General features: G+C 51.1%; 1 protein-coding gene across 34 annotated transcripts in view; it reads left to right on the forward strand.

Moving 5' to 3' along the window:
• Positions 1–17,445, forward strand: part of Nrxn2 (neurexin 2) — a 115,842-nt gene that overhangs the window by 29,562 nt on the left and 68,835 nt on the right. For 11 of the 34 annotated variants that reach the window (XR_015632866.1, NM_053846.2, XM_087575101.1 and 8 more), the window contains exons 4-7: positions 713–742; positions 2,898–2,969; positions 7,246–7,547; positions 16,132–16,176. Coding sequence is in view for 33 of the 34 variants with exons in the window: in NM_053846.2 (NP_446298.2) it covers positions 713–742; positions 2,898–2,969; positions 7,246–7,547; positions 16,132–16,176 (449 nt within the window). In the remaining variant the exon portion in view is untranslated. The remainder of the gene's footprint in view (positions 1–712; positions 743–2,897; positions 2,970–7,245; positions 7,548–16,131; positions 16,177–17,445) is intronic. The other 23 variants (XM_087575300.1, XM_087575376.1, XM_087576234.1 and 20 more) reach the window with 9 other exon arrangements.

Genomic DNA, 17,445 nt, shown 5'->3' on the forward strand with positions numbered 1-17,445 from the left:
CGTGCGTGTGTGTGTGTGTGTGTGTGTGTGTGTATGTGTGCATGTGTGTGTGCATGTGTGCATGCATGTGTGTGTGTGTGTGTGTGTGTGTGTGTGTGTGCATGTGTGTGTGTATGTGGTGGTTGGAGTCCCCTTGCCCACTCGATCCCACCCTAACGGGACACTCTCTTTCTCTCCAGGTGGCTTTGATTTTTGTGTCGTGTTTTATTTTCTCCTCCATCCGAATTGTTTTTTTCTCGTTGACCGTTTTTTTTTTCTCTCCACCTCCTGGAAGAAAAAAAAAAAGAAAAGAAAAAAAGAAAAAAGAAGAAAGAAAAAGGGAAAAGCAGCACCCCCCCCATGCTTACCCTCCTTTTCCTTTTTCTTTTTTCTTTCTTTTTTTTCCGGCAAGAAGAAAAAAAATAAGAAACCAAAAAACTCTCTTCCTCCCCCTGCAGCGACTCCCTGCCCTGCCTCCTCTGGCTCACCCACCCTCCGATACCCCTTCCCCTCCCTCCACCCTCTATTTCTGCATCGGGCCCCTTCCCTCAGCTGCTGGGCTGGGGGCTCTCCCCCGATGTCTGTCACAAGTTAAAAGGGTTTTAAATTGTGGCAGCAGCAACTTTCCCTCCCTTCTCTCTGGCGGATTTCATGACTCGTGTTTCTTTGTTTCTTTCCTCTTCTCTTTCTTTCTTTTCTCCTTTTCTTTCTTTCTCTTCTTCCCCTTTCTAAGGTCCGGCTCACCTGACGTTAAACAGCGAAGGTATGGTTTGAAGTTTTGGTTTCGTTACGATTGGACTGGATTCCCCCAAACTGTGCCTGGCTTTTCTGTTCTCTCCCCTCCCCTCCCTCCTTCTCCTTCACCCCTCCTGCCTCCCTCCTTCCTTCCCTTACCTTTTCCTTGGCCATTTCTTTATTTGTATGGGGGTGCCTGGCGGGGGTGGGGCTGGCCCTTTCCGCTCCCCTCGCTCCCTCGCTCCCCTCGCTCCCCTCGCTCCCCTCGGGTCCACTGTCCACCCTCACGTCACCTTGGTTTCTGATGTCAGATGTAAACTCTCCTGCCGTTGTCTCCAGTCTCCTTTTGTTTTTGTTCTCTCCATCTTCCTTGTGGTACATCTTGCTTTTCTCTTTCTCATGCTGGTGTTTGATTTGCATCCACTCATTCTGGTCACTCTTTCTTTCCTATGAATGCGAGTTAAAAAGAAAAGGGCCTACCTGGGCTGCAGAAAGGATTTGAGGCAGCACATTCCTCTTCCCTTGCTGCTGCGGAAGACACCCCATTTAATCCCCGTCCCTAGAATGGGTTTAAAGGGAAGATATGAGGCTGGAAGTGTAGAATCCTCCCTTCCCACAATGCCTTTCCCTCCAATATCTTTTGAGTCTCTTATTGCTATCTGACAGATGACAGTACCCCAGAGACAAATGACTGGTGACTGTGATTACGGAGTGTCACGAGGAGTCATGACAGCCCTACTGGTGGCTAGGCTGGGACTTGTCCTTTATCTTGCACCTACCCTTGGCTAAGTAGTCTGTATACACACGGCCCTGGGGTCTAATCTCAGTGTTGCAAGGGTAGAGGAAACTTGGCACTAAGCAACCTGGAGGGAAACCTAGGAGTTCTGACTCTCCAGCTGCGCCCTGAACAGTCCCTGTATCCACCTCTATGAGCACCCTGGGCACTGCTGTATTTGCCAAAGAGACAGGGCTAGGCTGCAAGAGACTTTTGCCAAGATCTGAAATTTGGAATGGATTTAGGTCTGATAAACGAGGGCCTGGAATTTGTGCAGGCATGGGGAATTATGGCCAGAAGTAAGCAGGAAGAAGTCCCATACAGGAAGTTAGGAGGAGGGTCCTGGCTGACTCACATCCTTCTTTTCTCTAAAACCTTGGTTTGGGGAGTGCTGCCTGTGGCTCACTTCAGACATTGAGGATGTTTTCTTGAAGAGTCCCAGAGATGTCTCCCCTCATCCAAAAGGCTCTGCAGCTCAGATGTTTGTCTAGTTTTAGTTTTGGGGACTGGGGACTGGAGTTGGAGGAAGAGCCCAGAAAGAAATTTCCCCCTCTATCCCTGAATTCTCCTCATTCTGTGGATCTAGCAGTAGGGCTGATTGCTTGGGAGCCCGGCTCCAGAGAACGTGTGTTCACTGGCAAGTGTGGGTGAAGTTCAAGCCAGCCTGGAGCCCAGACATGGCAGCCTGTGCCTCTGGAGGTGCTGGAGCTGGGCCCTGTGTGGTGGACCAGAGAATGAGGCTGAGAACTGATTTCTGAGGAAGATTTTCTTCTATCCCCTTGAGCCCTGCTTAGTCAGGACCTCCTTAGGTGAGCACAGCCCTTCCGTGAGTGTGGTGGAGGGACAAACCTGGGAATCCCCATTGTTTAGGTGGAGGCCTTCAGAGCACCCACTGTAATGACTGAAACAGTTGTAGGTGTCCCATGAGAGGACAGACACAGAACAGGAGGGCTTTGGTACCTGAATTGAGGTGTAACACAGGCGTAAGTCAGGGAAAAGCAGGTTGACAAGGACATTCTCTAACCCAGCACAGGAGGTGGGCAGAGACGCCCAGCGAGGGAGGAGCATGAGCCCCAGGGATATGACAGTGGTCATATTCCACAGGGTGTGGGGAAGCTGGGGGTACAGGTGCTCAGGGCCTCGGTCCCCAGGACTGCCCTTCTCCCCCAACGTGGTCTCCTCACCCTAGACTGACTCATTCCTCACCTGCAGCTGGTAGCCTTTGGATTGTCACGTGGCTCCTTCTCAAGAGACCTTGAAGGCCAGGGACTCCCCAGAGAAGCTCTTCCCCCTTGCCCAGGCCTGTAAGCAGCACCTTTGTCCTGAATAGGGCCTTCCATCACTTCAAGACTGGGATGGGACTGGCTTCAAAGCCCCTGTGCCTGACTCCCCAATTCTGCTTCTCCAGTAGGGTCCTTACTGTTCTCCGAGGGGGGGGCCGGGAGAGGAGGAGCCGGCGATGTGCACCAGCCAACAAAAGGTCAGTGATCCCACGGTCCCCAGACAGCCCAACCCTTGCCCCGCTGTAGGCTAACTGCATTCTGAGAGGTGGAGGGGTCCTCACAGATGTACGGCATCTCCCGTGCCTCCAGACCTACAGTAGTTCTGCCTCCCACTACCACCATTCCCAGCGGTCCATGTCCTACTGTGAAGGACCACAACCTCCATCTCTTTCTCAAAGCTTGTCCTGATGGTCTTAGCTGAGCATAGATGCCCCTTTCCACGGCGGCACTCAGGCCCATCTCTAGAAAGTGTGGCTGCAGTGGAGAGAGAGGTGGCAGGGTACCATCATATTCCAAGAGCCTGCTAGGTACCTTGCCTGGGGGCAGCTGCTAGCATCTGTGATCTGTGTGTGTCACCTAGACTGTCCCAGTGAGCCATGATGACATTTAGTGGCAGGCATCATTGCTTTTATAGGTGGGGAAACAGTCAAAGCCCCAGAGGCCAGCACGAGGCCCCTTAGTGTCTGAGGACACTGGGACTCCAGCTCATGTTTTAGGCCTGAGGCTACTTCTCTCAGGACTCTGCTGAGAAAAGTACAGGCCAGCCAAACAACTCTCAAAGCTCTGTATTCAAGCTGAAGCCACATGGCGTCACCTCCACTCTGCAGCTAGTGTCCTACTGTCCACCTGGGTTTGCACCATCCCAAGCCCCGCTCCAGTTCCTTGCTGTCTCTCACAGCTAGGTCATGAAAAAAGCAGGCAGTCTGTCTTTGCTGGCTATCTTCCTGACCTCCCGGGCCAGCCTGGACACTCCTGGGAGCCCTTTGTCTGCATCTCCTTGGGATCAGACATACCATATCCTGTCACTCTGCTTGCTACCCCTTCTGGTCCTTAGCTCCCTGACATTTTCATTGTCTCTCTCCATGTTCCGCACAGCTCTTGACATATACGTAGGCATGAGCTCAGCACATTTAATTAATTAATTATTAATTTTGGTAGGGTCTCACTATGCAGTTTTGGCTGACCCGGAACTCACTATGTAGACCAGGTTGGCCTTAAATGCTAAGAAACACATCAGCCTCTGCCTTCTGAGTGTTGGGATCAAGGGTGTGCACCAACACACATGGCTCACTTATTTAAAATGAGTGAATGAATGGTCACTGTTCCCAGCGTCTCACTGACTGTGGTCCGTGGAGGAGCCCGGGAACTGCAGGCTTTGTTCAGAAGGGTTAACTTATTCATTCACCAGTGGAGGGGTGAGTATGTGCGCATCAAAAAGTCACATCCAGGGGCAGAGTCGCTTACGGGCTGGATTATGGGCTGTCTTTTCTAGATTCCTCGTAGGCAGACTGACAGGTGGCTCCTTTACCTCCCAGAGGAGAAAGCTGGGCTTAGCCTGGCCGAGGTCATAGAGCCGGTTGGTGGAGCCAGCACCAGCACCCAGGCCTTCTCTCTCACATCACATTTCCTCCCGAGGGAGCTGTACAAGATGTTCCTAGGCAGTCCCTAGGCAGTAATGCCAAATGAGCAGAACACACAGCTGTAGCTCCCCAGAGCCAGGAGGGTCAGAGGGGCTGGAGATCTTCCCAGAGGAGGCCTTTGAGCTGGGTCTGCAGAGGGGGCAGCTGTGCGCCTCCCTTTCATGGCACTTAGAAACTCTCTCAGTTCTGGCCACATTCAGCTTTGTTGGGGACACTCGTGAGGCCACAGACTCCCTGATGGAGAAGCAAACAAGTATTGGCAGTGACTCTCTTTCTACACTAGGAGCTCTTAGGAGTTGTGGTTTTTCATGGGCTGATGGGAGTTGTAGTTCCTGACTGTGGCCTGGCCTGTGTGACTGACGGAGCAAAGCGCCCCCTGGCGCTTCAGGATTTGAGCATCTCAGATCCAGCCAGTGCTCCAAGGAGCTCCCAGGGCCCCATTATATATTCTGATCCCTGGTGTAACAGCCTCCACTAGGGTCTACCTCTGCTCCCTCAAGGCGCTCTCTCTCTCTCTCTCTCTCTCTCTCTCTCTCTCTTTCACCTCGCCTTCAGTTTCCTTGCTACCATTGCCCACCTGCCTACCGTCCCTCTTCTTAAGTGCGTTCAGGCTCTGTCAGACCTTAGAAATGCCTTTCCATTTCTAGGACAAGGGACCGAGGTCCAGTCAACTCAGGGTTTACAGCGTAGTTGGCTTCGCCTCCTCCCCTGGGTCCACCTGAGGAGTCCAGGAACGGCCTCATTTCTGTTCTTTGCCTTGGCAGCCACAGTCCAGCCTCAGCTCCACCTCTCCTTTCTTCTCTGACTTCTTTTGTTTGGTCCCAATCACTTTCTCAGGTGGCTGCCTTATTTTCCTTTCCTTCTGTGTCTTGGCAATGTTATTTGCTTTGACCGCAGTGAAGGTGAGGGAGTGGGAGGGGAAGTCTGACTTCTGGGCGGGTCTAACAGTATGGGTGGTGAAACCAAGGTCAAATGCATTCCCTTTTCTGGTCCTTGAGCCCCCTGGCTATGTTAGTGTCTGAGCAGTAGGCCTGGTTGCTATGGAAACCGTAAAGCCCCAGAAAGCCTTGGCTTTAGTTCCCCAGAGGTCCCTGTCCCCTTTCTATGCTGGCTGGCCCTCCTCCTTACCTGTCCCCTCAGGGTTCCCTCTTGTTCTTTATCCATAGGGTCCCATGTGACCGCTCTTTCCTTACAGCCTGTCTCCATTTCTCTTCTGACCCACGGAGGGTCCGTCTTTGTCCCCTTCTACGCTGAGCTCCCCACATCACCATTAAATATGTCCTTGTCTCTGCTGGTTGCCTCACCTTCGCTTCTGGTCCCCTACACAGAGGGAGGGTTTCAGATGGTCCCAATGTGGCCCATGCCCTACCCCCCTCAGCTTGCTGTGGCCTCAGGACACAAGGCTTGCCAGCTGCAGTGAGGGCTATGCCAGGCATTGGGGCAGCAGCTGGTGCCTTGGCATCCGGATGTAGTGGGGCAGTGTGGGCAGCCTGCCTGGAGGGAGAGAGCTAGGCTGTGTGCTGGATTAAAAAAGAGTTCTACAGAATCTGCAATGAACTCCCTGTGTTTGCCTATGGGGCTGCCCTGGGGGAGAACAGGTGCCTCGTAGTGGTCCTCTGTGCCCATCTTAGGGCCTATCCTTCCCTGGAACTTGAGAAAAATCTCCTGAGATGCTCAGAGAGTCCATCTCTCCCTAAAGACCCTCACAACACAGCCCCTTACCCATCTAGGGAGGTTGCAGGATCAGAAGTCACTGCCTGGGTTCAGGGCACCGGTCTCTTTGGTTTGAAATCTGGTTTTCTGCCTGGGCTTATGCTCTGGTGTGTGAAATTGAGGGGCTGAACCCCACCTCTCTATTTCCAGTCATGGTCTTTCTACTTGTCATCCACTCGTAGGCCTCTCCCCCTCTCCCTACCCCACATCCTTATGGCCCTTCCATGAGTTGTGGCTTCCCACCTAAAGAGTGCCAGTAAGAAGGAACTTGGACTGGGTGCTGTGTCCATGCGTACACATGCATAAACACATACTCTCACACAAGTGCACACAGGCCATGTACACCCACGAGCATGCACACATGAGAGCCAGGTCCTCTCCTGCCACTCACTGGGCAGTGTGGGGTGTCTTAGGTTGGAGGAGGAAGTTGGGAGAGGAGGGAGAGCAGGCATGACGAGTTCCCAAGTAAATGTGACAGAGTGGCCTGTCACCTGGTGCATATTCCTGTCACTTGCAATGCCTCCCCACATGTCCTATCCCTGTCCCTTTCCACTCCATGGCTTTCCAGTCTTTTTATCTGTGCAGGGCTAGACATGGGTCTCATCCCTTATGGGGAGGCCTGAGACTTGCCCCTGTCACTGGGTACCAAGAACAGCTGTTACCAAAGAAGCTGCGAGAGGAGAGGTGGGCTGCTTAGGAAACACTTGGTGCTACGGTCCTGGAGAGGCATCCCAGGGAGAAGCCCGGCAGAGCCTCTTGTTTCTCCCCCACATGCCTTTGTTCCGGGGTGGCAGAGGTTGAGAGAATTGGTAGGGAGGAGACAGTGAAGCCTTTAGCTTTGTCTGGCCCTGTGGCAGCTTAATTGTCAGCTGTCAGTGTGAGAGCCACTTAGCAGCCTCCTGCTTTGGAAATGGACCTGGAGGAAGTTGACTTTTGGTAGCAAAGACAGCAGGGTCCAGGTTGACAGCATGTAGGAGGGGAAGAGGGCCTGAGTTTAGAGTTGGGACCACAGGACTCCAGTGTCCAGGACCCATGTTTGGGTTGCTGGAGGTGAATGGGGAGACCCTGGCATACCCCACCCACTCAGCCTTCTCCCATTTTCCTAAACCATGGCGTCCAGGCAAGGAGGAATTTGTGGCAACCTTCAAGGGCAATGAGTTCTTCTGCTACGACCTGTCACACAACCCGATCCAGAGCAGCACTGATGAGATCACACTGGCCTTCCGCACCCTGCAGCGCAACGGGCTGATGCTGCACACGGGGAAGTCGGCTGACTACGTCAACCTGTCCCTCAAGTCCGGGGCTGTCTGGCTGGTCATCAACCTAGGCTCAGGTGCCTTCGAGGCCCTCGTGGAACCCGTCAATGGCAAGTTCAACGACAACGCCTGGCACGACGTCCGGGTTACCCGAAACCTGCGCCAGGTAGGGGGAGCAGGGAGAAGGTCAGGGGTCAGCTTTATCTGGGGCAGGATGTACATGGAGGACAGAGGCATGTGTTGGGTCGGGGTGGGAGAGAGCAGGGCTGGGCAGTGAGGTGTGGTTTTGGAGAAGAGAGGTTGGGGCGGTACAATCTGAGGTGTGATCTCGGTTATGTGACGGCTTCTGAAACCTTATCAGCCAAGGATTGAGCTAGGAGGGGGCTCCAGAGCCGTTCATGGGCAGAGGCCTGAGGTCAGGAGTAGGGTTGGGGCTGAGAATGGTGGGAGCAGCTAAGGTCTTGATGTCCGGTGCCCAGGGATCAGGCGATGGGCAGGAGGCTGCTGCAGAGTTGGGTTGAGGGAGCTGGAGCCTGAATGAGGGGCTAGTGTGCTGTGGGGTGTGTGTAGGGGTCCTGTAGGGTGGGCAGCAGCACACTGAGGAAAACAGAGATACAAGTGGGGCGGAACATGGTCTGCCCTCCGTGGGGCTTTCCCAGGGCAGAGGCAGGGAGGCAGCGAGTGGGTGAGGGAGTCAGAGCCCAGGGGCGTACCTGGCCCTGCTTCTCTGGGAGTGCTTGCTTTCTTCTCTTTTGAGGAAGGTTTCCCTTGATGTCCATGTTTGCCTTCTGCTGCTAGGCCACCTGCATGGGGGGCTCAGGAGGGTTTTGCGGGTCAGCTCTTGCATATAGGATGCTTCTCTGCACTGTCCCCAGAACTTTCAGACACTGCGTATGTCCTGGTAGGAGTGGCCTCCTTACCAGGCCACTCAGGGTCCATCCATGGTGTTTACTGCAGAACTTTGTTAGATGGGAGCCCGTGGATAGTTTTGTCCTAGGAAGTCCCCATGTCTAATCACACTGGTCTTTCTCTCTTCACTAGCAGACAAGGCCCCTGTGCAGTTCCTGGGGACTCCTGTCTCCCCTTCTCCAGTGACTTACTTGCTCGAGGGGTGCGTGGGGTTCTTCATTCTCTTGGGTCCCCAGTCTTGTAGTCGGCAGGCAGCAAGCTTCATCTTTCTACCGCTCAGTGCAACCAAGAAAACCAAGCAGCTCTGTCTGTGGAGGCTGGGTCTGAGGGCTTGGTGTCTGGTCTCTTGCTAGTGAATTGTCTTTGGACTTTCTCGGTCTCTCACCTATTGCCATTCCTCCCCTCTTCTCCTTTCTCCCACTGGAAGCCCCTCAATGGGGCTCAGAGCTTCTGGCTGACCTATCCCTCTCACTTCTCTTATTTAACATCACCAGGGGGTGATCTAATGGAGATTCCCCTTGCTGAGACAATGGAATGACTAATTGCACCATTGTTCTTTCCAGAAGCCTGCCGAAGCCTGTTGCAGTCCTCTGCTGAAGAGCTGCTATCTTAGTGCTCCCCCTTCCCGCTCTGTAGAGTGACATGTTTGTGGAGTCATTTCTCCTCCATGCAGGCCCCCCCCCCCCGCACTCATGTTCTATCACCCCGTTCCCCATCCAAGTGCCTTTTGAGTGTTATCCCCATCGGAGCGGTTAGGAGTGTTCAGTGCCTCTGTGATACATTCGGGTGTCATGCACATTTGGGGGTGATTCAGGCAAGCCGCTTTCGGTGCCTTTCCTCCCTTCCTCACTGTCCTTAGGACTAGAGCTGCCAGCTGCTGCTATCACAGCAAGTCACAGCAAGCCCACAACCTTCATCCACATGCCATTTAGCCAAAAAATTAGAGCGAGCCACACAGCATACAGGGTGAGAAGGACATGCTTCTTGCCCCTGCATCTCTTGAAATAGGGTGGAATTGTTCCCAATAAACAGAACGGGGGCTGTGGAGATGGCTCAGTGGGAAAAATACTGCTCACCCAAGTGTGAGGATCAGAGTTCAGAGCCCCAGAACCCCTGTAAAAGCAGAGTAGTCATGGTAGCCACCGGTAATCCCAGCACTTGGGACACAGGCGATCCCTAAGACAATCTGACCAGCTAGACTTTCCAGAATTAGCAAGCTCTGGGCTTAGTGAGAAACTTTATTCAACAGAGCGGAGAGTGGCTAAGGAAGCCATCTAGTATCATCCAGTGGCAACTTCAAGACTCCACATGAATTCACACATGTGTCATGTGCACACATGCCCATATGTGTGCCCACATGTGTGAACATACATACATACACATGCAATCATATTACAACATGAAAAAATAAATGAAGAAATAAGTAAATGAATGAATTTAAAAAATGATTAGAGTAAGGTCACACACCTGCCCAGTATACTCCAGAAGCAACTAGGGGAACTGGGAAGATTTCCAAGACAAAGGAAAGGTCTGTGGTAATGCTGAGCCACCTTCGTGGATGCAGTGACACATGACCTCAGGACACAGTGTAGAGGGTGACCCATGTTCACCTCTTTCTGGAACATGTAGAGTCATGGGTGCAAGTTGATAATGGATGGAAATTCTCTGCTCCTGGATTGTTCTACAGGGTGGCTCTGAGTATGGGCAGATCATGTTGACCCAAAAGCAGGGATGATGGGCCACAGAGTGTCTAATTAAAGATCTTGATGGAGAGCCCTCTTTATAAAGGGCTTCTGAGGAATTTCTTCCACTCCAGATCCAGTCTGTACCCATGGGCAAGAGGCGCCTCTGGGAAGATGCTCTTCCTACTCATCCAAGTGTGTAGATAGCCCAGATGACATTCCAGGATTTAAAGAATCCTGCTCTATCCACACAGGTGATAGAGGGTGAGGTGGCTCGAGCTCCCCTAAGTTCTGTCAGCAGGGAGTAGATCAGGGATGTAACGTGGGAAATAACATCAGGATGGGGGTGTGGCTCAGTGACAGATACTGATCCAGCACCCACAAGGCCACGGATTCCAGGCAGTGTGGGGAGTAAAGGAAGCAGTGATGGCCAGGATCTAGAGTGCTGCAGATCCCTGTTATTTTCCTTGTATGACTGGAGTGTCCAGGGAGATGGCCTTCGGGAATGACCTGCCTCCAGATCAGCTCCCATTAATTATGGGAGTGGGTCAAAGGCTAGCTCCAAAAACTCCTGGTTTAGATGATCATCCCTGGAATCATGTAGATGATCTTGGATCACAGCAGTTGGGACCAGAGGAATCCTTACTGACACAAGTTCTTTTTTTTTCTTTCCGGAGCTGGGGACCGAACCCAGGGCCTTGAGCTTGCTAGGCAAGCGCTCTTCCACTGAGCTAAATCCCCAACCCCCTGACACAAGTTCTTGAAGCTGTTTTGATAGGCAGTCCTCTTGGGGGAACCTCGGCAGGAACAGCTGATTACCCTGAGGGTTCCTTGAAGTCTAGTTTTTAAACCTAGACTCACTCACTTTTCACACCCCATATACTTCCAACTGCCACATAACAATATTCAAATCCATTCACCTTTAGCCAACACCAAACTGAAAGACAGACTGGCTACCAAAACATCACACGGTGTTTCTCTTGCTCATCTCAGATGGTGCCTTTTCTCAGTACAGACATTTTCAGAATTTCTTCTGGGTCCCAAGAATGGAGTTCGTCAAGGATGAATTCCCCAAGGGATAGAGTCTATAGTCATAGGATGTCCCTGGAGAGGACCCTCAAGGATGGATCTCCAAGGCTCAAAGATTGAGTTCTCAAATGGAGTCCCTGTAGGATGGAGTTCTCAAAGGTGAAGTCTTCAAGGATGAAGGCCTGAAGAATGGAATCTTCCAGCTCTCAAGGATATTATCTTCAAGGATGGAGTATTCAAAGATGGAGTCTTCAGGAGCCCTCAAGAATGGGATGTCCCAAGATAGAATCCTCAGTGATGGAAATTCTAGGATGCACTAATGATGCAGACTGAAGTCCTGAAGGATGTGGTCCTCCATGGATGGAATCTCCAGGATGAAGTCCTGAGTGAAATACCCACTCAGTGATAGAGTCCCCAACAGATTTGGAGTTCCTATTCTCTTGTTCTCTATTCCCTCATAGCACACAACCCGTCTTAGATCCTAGACTTGCAACTTTCCAGACCTGTCTACACTGCCTTTCCTTGTTCTTCCCGAGGGGAGCTTTCCACGGCTCTCCCAAGCAGGCCACCCATTCACACTCTGCTGGCAGAGTCTAAGAACTGGGATTTGAGTCAGATAGTTGTTAGGCAAGTTATGCAACCCCCAAGCTTCAGTTCCCTGTAGGCCATGTGGGAGGGAACTGCTGATGAGTCACTGGGTGTAGTGGATGTCTTTCCACTCAGCACACTGCCTGGCATGACGTGGGCACTGAAGGGCTCCTGCTGCCATGATCATTAGCTGTGCTTCTTTTTCTCCCGAGTTCTTCAACTGAAATGACACTTTCTTCATACCGCACCCCTCAGTCCACCCCAAAGCCAGCTCTCTTCTTTCCTGCATTGAGTCCATGAGAACTTGTATTTGGTCCTCTCACACCCTACCTGTGTGTTAATATTTGTGACTATTTATTTCCACATCCGGGTGGAAATTGAAGGTTTAACACCAGCAGCTATTGAGCTGCAGTTGTTTTTCTAAGTTATTTTCCTGATTCATCTGGTTTCCTTCAGGAAGCGTTTCCCTCTTTTAGACACAGTATGAGGATGGAGCCTGGGGCCTTCCACAGCTGCTCTATCACAGAGTTAAATACACAGCCTGTTCATTTGATCTCCTCCTTAAACACAACTGAACAGATTTTGGAAGTGAGGACTCATGACCAAAACGAGCCGATCAAACTTCTTTATATGAGCACTGTCACTGGGTATTGTGATGCATGCCTGCAATTCCCAAAGTCTGGAGGCTGAGGCAGAAGGATTGCTGTAAGTTGGAGACCAGCCTGGTCTCTGTTTGGAGACTCTGTTTCAAACAAAAACCAGTGCCCGGATGCCTTCTGTCTTCCTGAAAGTGCTCTGATTTGCCCCTCTGCCAGGGTGTCCCTCAGACTGCACTGGATGCATCTCCGTGTCCCAGGGTCTTGTTTATTACCCAGTGTGTGTGTGTGTGTGTGTGTGTGTGTGTGTGTGTGTGTGTGTGTGTGTCTGTCTGTCTGTCTGTCTGTGTGTGTGTGCGTGTCTGCGCGTGTGTGTCTGTCGTCTGTCTGTGTGTGTGTCTGTGTATGTGTATATCTCTCTCTGTGTGTGTTTGTGTCTGTGTGTGTCTGTCTCTGTGTGCCTGTGTGTCTGTGTGTGTCTGTGTCTCTGTGTCTGTGTGTGTTTCTCTATGTGTATGTGAGTGTCTGTGTGTGTGTCTGTGTGTGTGTCTGCGTGTGTGTCTGTCTCTGTGTGTGTGTGTCTGTGTATGTGTATGTCTCTCTCTGTGTGTGTTTGTGTCTGTGTGTGTCTGTCTCTGTGTGCCTGTGTGTCTGTGTGTGTCTGTGTCTCTGTGTCTGTGTGTGTTTCTCTATGTGTGTCTCTCTGTGTGTGTCTGTCTGTGTATGTCTGTGTCTGTGTGTCTGTCTGTGTGTCTGTGACAGGGTCTCATATAGCTTTGACTGACTTTGAACTTGTTATGTAGTTCAGGCTGGCCTTGAACTCACAGAGATCCACCTGCTTCAGTCTCCCAAATGCTGGGATTAAAGTCCTGTGGTGGTACAGGTTTTTATAAAATTCCATGAATGGGAGCCATGACTTCCATTTTAGTGATGAGAAAACTAAGACCCAGAAGACAAGCCTGTCTGGGTGGGAGTTAGGAAGCCTTGAAACTTGAAATCTGAATCAAAGCCACTTCATTTCTTTGCTTCTGCAGGTGTTTGGTGGACTGTTGTCCACACAAAGTGCATGAAGGCTGAAGTCTTCTGGGCTTCTGACATTCTTGGATACTCTCAAGTCTTAAGGCCATTTGAACTGTCTGAGCCTCTTGACTCAGGGAGGGAGCCCTTTCCTTCATCCCAAGCGGAGCTTGTGCAGGCTCACAGACTGTCTTCAGTGCAGACTTTTGCATTTGAGTCTGTAGTCCTCCTCTTGGCATCTTTGGGAGGCTGGGATGCACTCAGAGTTCAAGGTGGAGATGGAGTATAGTTTTCTCCAAAGCTGTTTAGCCACAGCAAGTTATCTTACTCCTCTGTGGCTGGGACCCCCTCCTCATTCCTCATTCCTTTGTTCTCTATGCTTGTGCTTCTGAGCCCTAGAAGTGGATGAAGCATTAGGGTTTACTTGCTGGACTGAAACATTAATTCTCTAGATCCGAGCCTTTCTTTTTCTTTTCTTTTTTTTTTTTCGGAGCTGGGGACCGAACCCAGGGCCTTGTGCTTCCTAGGCAAGGGCTCTACCACTGAGCTAAATCCCCAACCCCGATCCAAGCCTTTCTGTATGGGCTGCTGTACCATAGGGATAGCCTCTAACGGAAGCCCCATTCCAGGATTTGATTGTAGGTCCCCCACCATTATCAGGGTCTTCGTCCTCCACTCCTGGGTATAGAGGACTCCATTCTCATCTGTCCCAACCCTGTCTGGGTCTCTTGACAAACTGTAGGGGGCCTGGGGTTTGAACTCACATCTTTCCCCTCTCTGTCCTGGCTTTACCCTACTGTTCTGCCCATTAACACTGGAACTTCCACTGTGAATGGTGCTCCCCTACTACTATGTTATTTTCCATAGCAAGTCAGAGCAGTTCTTGGATTTACTTGTAGCGTCCTTAGCCACAACCTTGTTCAACCGCTGCCATGACATCAGATAACTCTGATCTTTTGGGGTACCATCAGTTTGGCTGCCCTGAGGTTGATTGTTGATTGCTCTGACTAGCTGGCCTCTTCATTTCGTGACAGTCCTGCTACCTGTCAGTACAGGTCCTCTCGTCACAGGCTATCACCTTGCTCCAATCACTGAACTTGTGACGAGACTCTTCTCTTGCCGCATAAACTGCTTCTCCATACCTAATAATTGATATTGGCCACTCAGCACTTCCAGCATCTAAGTATTGAATTCTGTTATTTTTAATTATATGAGTCCCTTGTTAATCGTCTTAATCAATTACTCTCGTGGCCACTGGTACAAGAACTCTTTAGCTAACAGTTCCCTAGAACACCACTTCCCTAATCACAATCTCAAGCCTGCTGCTCAGTATTTAAGGGGCACCAGGCAACTGCATCCTTCCACCTCCAATATCAGGTGATTCTGAAGATGGATATTGTCTTTGGCAATGGGAGGGAGAAGTACACAGAGGTAGGCTCTTTAGAGATGGTGTAGAAGAATGTGGCTTATATAGTTCAGAGAAGATAAGGGGATGCTGAGGCCCCCAGGGCTTCTCTGTGTTTTTTCCCCCTCTATGGGTTGGGTGGGGGGAGAGTGAATTTCTGGCTCTGGTTGTGGAAAGTGGAGATCCTGGGGTCTGTGGGTGTCCATGGAAGAGGGCTGTGGGTGTCCTGGTTCCTGGGAGACCATCGCCTATCCCAGGGTCTTGAAGGAGACTCAGCTACTCACTGGAAAATAAGAGAACAGGGAGGGTGGCTGAAGGACCCAGGTGAACTTGGGAGGGGTTAATAGGGCCTCTGGACAAGTCAGTGGACAGGCAGGGGGAGTGAGCTAGGGGTGGGACATGGGAGGAGGGGAGAAAGGGGAGGGTTTGGGATGGTGTGCTCATGAGCCCTCTGCAGCCTGTGGAAGGCTAGCTCCCCCGTCTCCACCTCACTGTGATGGTGGCTCATTCTTCAGTTCTCAAGAAAAAAAAAAATAAAAAAACAATGGAAGAGGGAGCCCCTCTCCCACAGTGATCCCTGGGTCAATTTGCCCATCCTCCATCCCCAGGAAAAGCAGATACCCATGTCCCCTCCCATGCTGTCTTTGGACTCCAAATGAAATCGCTTCTGGTCCTTGTTAGTCCTGTGATTAGGGGCGTTGCCCACTCTTCTCCTAACCTGCCAGCCAGCTGGCCTGTCACCAACCGGTTAACCCATTAACCCGACATGTCCACTGGTCAGCCAGTTGGCCAGCACCATCTCATTCCTCAGCCAGTTCTCTGGAAAGCCATCTGGGTGACCAGTCAGCCAACAAAGCCATTCATCCACTCCTGAGTCAGTGGCCCACTCCTTCTCAATCCCGTGCTCCCCTCTCTCCCTCCCTTAAATCCCTAACATCTCAGCTGTAGGACCTACTAATCTTGCATATTGGGTCTGCTTCTTAACCCTGCCTCCCCTCCCCCGTTGCCAACTCTGTGTGTGTTACTAACACGCTTATAACCCAGGGGACCAAGGGATGGGCAGGGACAGGTGGGGGCCAGGTATGAGTGAAAAAACCGAACTAACTTTCTGTCTCATCCGCGGAATGTCGGCCATCTTTAAGTCTCTGCTTTCTTAGTCCAGTTTTTTTTTTGTTGTTGTTGTTGTTTTCTTCTTTACTAACCAAGGTCTCTAACTGTTCCCCTTCTCTGCAGATGCCCTTCGGGAGGGGATGAGGGGGACGAGGAATCCAGAGGAGGGGCTGGGGGAGGTTTTGGGAGAAGAAGGGGTTTAATTTCGTGTGAGCTCTTCCTCCATTATGACTTTTCTTTGAATACTTCTACTGGGGTGGGAGGGTTTGAACATTCGGCTGTGTCTCCTCCCTCCTCAAGTTTCACAGTTGGTCATTTTATTTTTCTTTTCTTTTCGTTCTTTTCTTTTGTCGTCCTTGTTTCTTTTCTTTCTTTTCTTTTGACACCCCCTTCCCTCCCCCCTCTCCGGTGAAGCACGCAGGGATTGGACACGCTATGGTAAACAAACTGCATTATCTGGTAGATATCACTCTAATTGTCTTACCGTTTGGTTTGCCGTGGGTTTTTTAACTGTTCGATTCTCCCACTTTTGTTTCCTCTCCTCACTTGGTTTTTGCTCTCCAATTGCTCTTTTTTTTTTCTTTTCTTTTGTTCCAGACAACCTTTAAATTTCACGTCTTCTCCTTTAGCTTCCCTCCTTCCTTTTCTTTATTTTTTCTTTCTTTTTTCTTTTCCTTTTTTTTCTTTCTTTCTATTTTTTTTTAAATTGATCCAAACTCAAGTCCAAAAGATAAATGGAAACTCAGGCACTTGCTGGGTCCCTGCCCTGAGCTCCTGCGTCCGGGCAGGTTCCTGGCCTGAGACTCTGGGGCAGGCCCCCATGCTCACCCGCTCCGGCTAGGCCAGCCCGAGGCTGGACTGCTTTCTATGAATTACTTTCTTCTGTTCTTCCCCAGCTCCTTGATTTTAGTTCTTGATTTTTGTTTTTGTTTTTTGTTTTTCTCTTTGATTTGGTTTCTTTCTTGGTCTCCTGAAAATCCATGGAAAACACCATCCCATGACACGCTATGCTACGCTCTCTGTCAGCTCCAGACAGGGGCCCCTCAAGTTGGGAAGAGGGCTGGGGGTGCCATCTCCAGTGATAGCCAGCTGGGCATGTTCCTCAAAGGGGTAGGAGGATGGCCTTGGGACCTCCTTCACAGTTACCAGTTCATACCAGTTTAGGGGCTGCCCTGTGCTGGCCGTCGCCCCCTACTTCCCAACTTTGAGGATTCCCAGCTCTGTCTCCCTCACATTTTGCATGGCATGAATGGTCTTTTCCCCAACCAGGGATAGCTTCCAGATGCCCCCACCGCTCTGCTGCTCTGACTAACACTGTGTTCCACACTGTCTTCCTTCCCTTCAAGCCCCATCCCCTTTATGTTCCCTGCCTCTCCTGCATGGCCTGTGGCAGGGCTTGGCTTCCTCCCCTGTTGAGGGCATGAGAAGAGGAGCCCCAGCAGGAATAGAATGGGGCAGCTCTCCTTGTCCTTGCCAAGCTCCTGTGTTTGGGTTGGGATCGCTCCTGGTGAATGCTGTTGTGGGTGTCAGTGTAAAGGCAGCTGGTGTGTGTTGGTGTGTGGGTGTGACTGTGTGTAAATGTTGGTGTGATATTTAGGGGTGTTAGTGGGAAGCCGTGCTGTGTGTTTGGGAGACTGCTGGTTCTCTGCATGTGTAAGTGCTGGTGGGAATAGGGGCCACAAGCCTGGATGGGTTCTGGGACCTGGTATGGTTTCTGTATGGAGGCGG

Source organism: Rattus norvegicus, chromosome 1, assembly GCF_021556685.1.
Source record: "Rattus norvegicus strain SHRSP/BbbUtx chromosome 1, alternate assembly SHRSP_T2T, whole genome shotgun sequence".
Classification (NCBI taxonomy): Eukaryota; Metazoa; Chordata; class Mammalia; order Rodentia; family Muridae; genus Rattus; species Rattus norvegicus.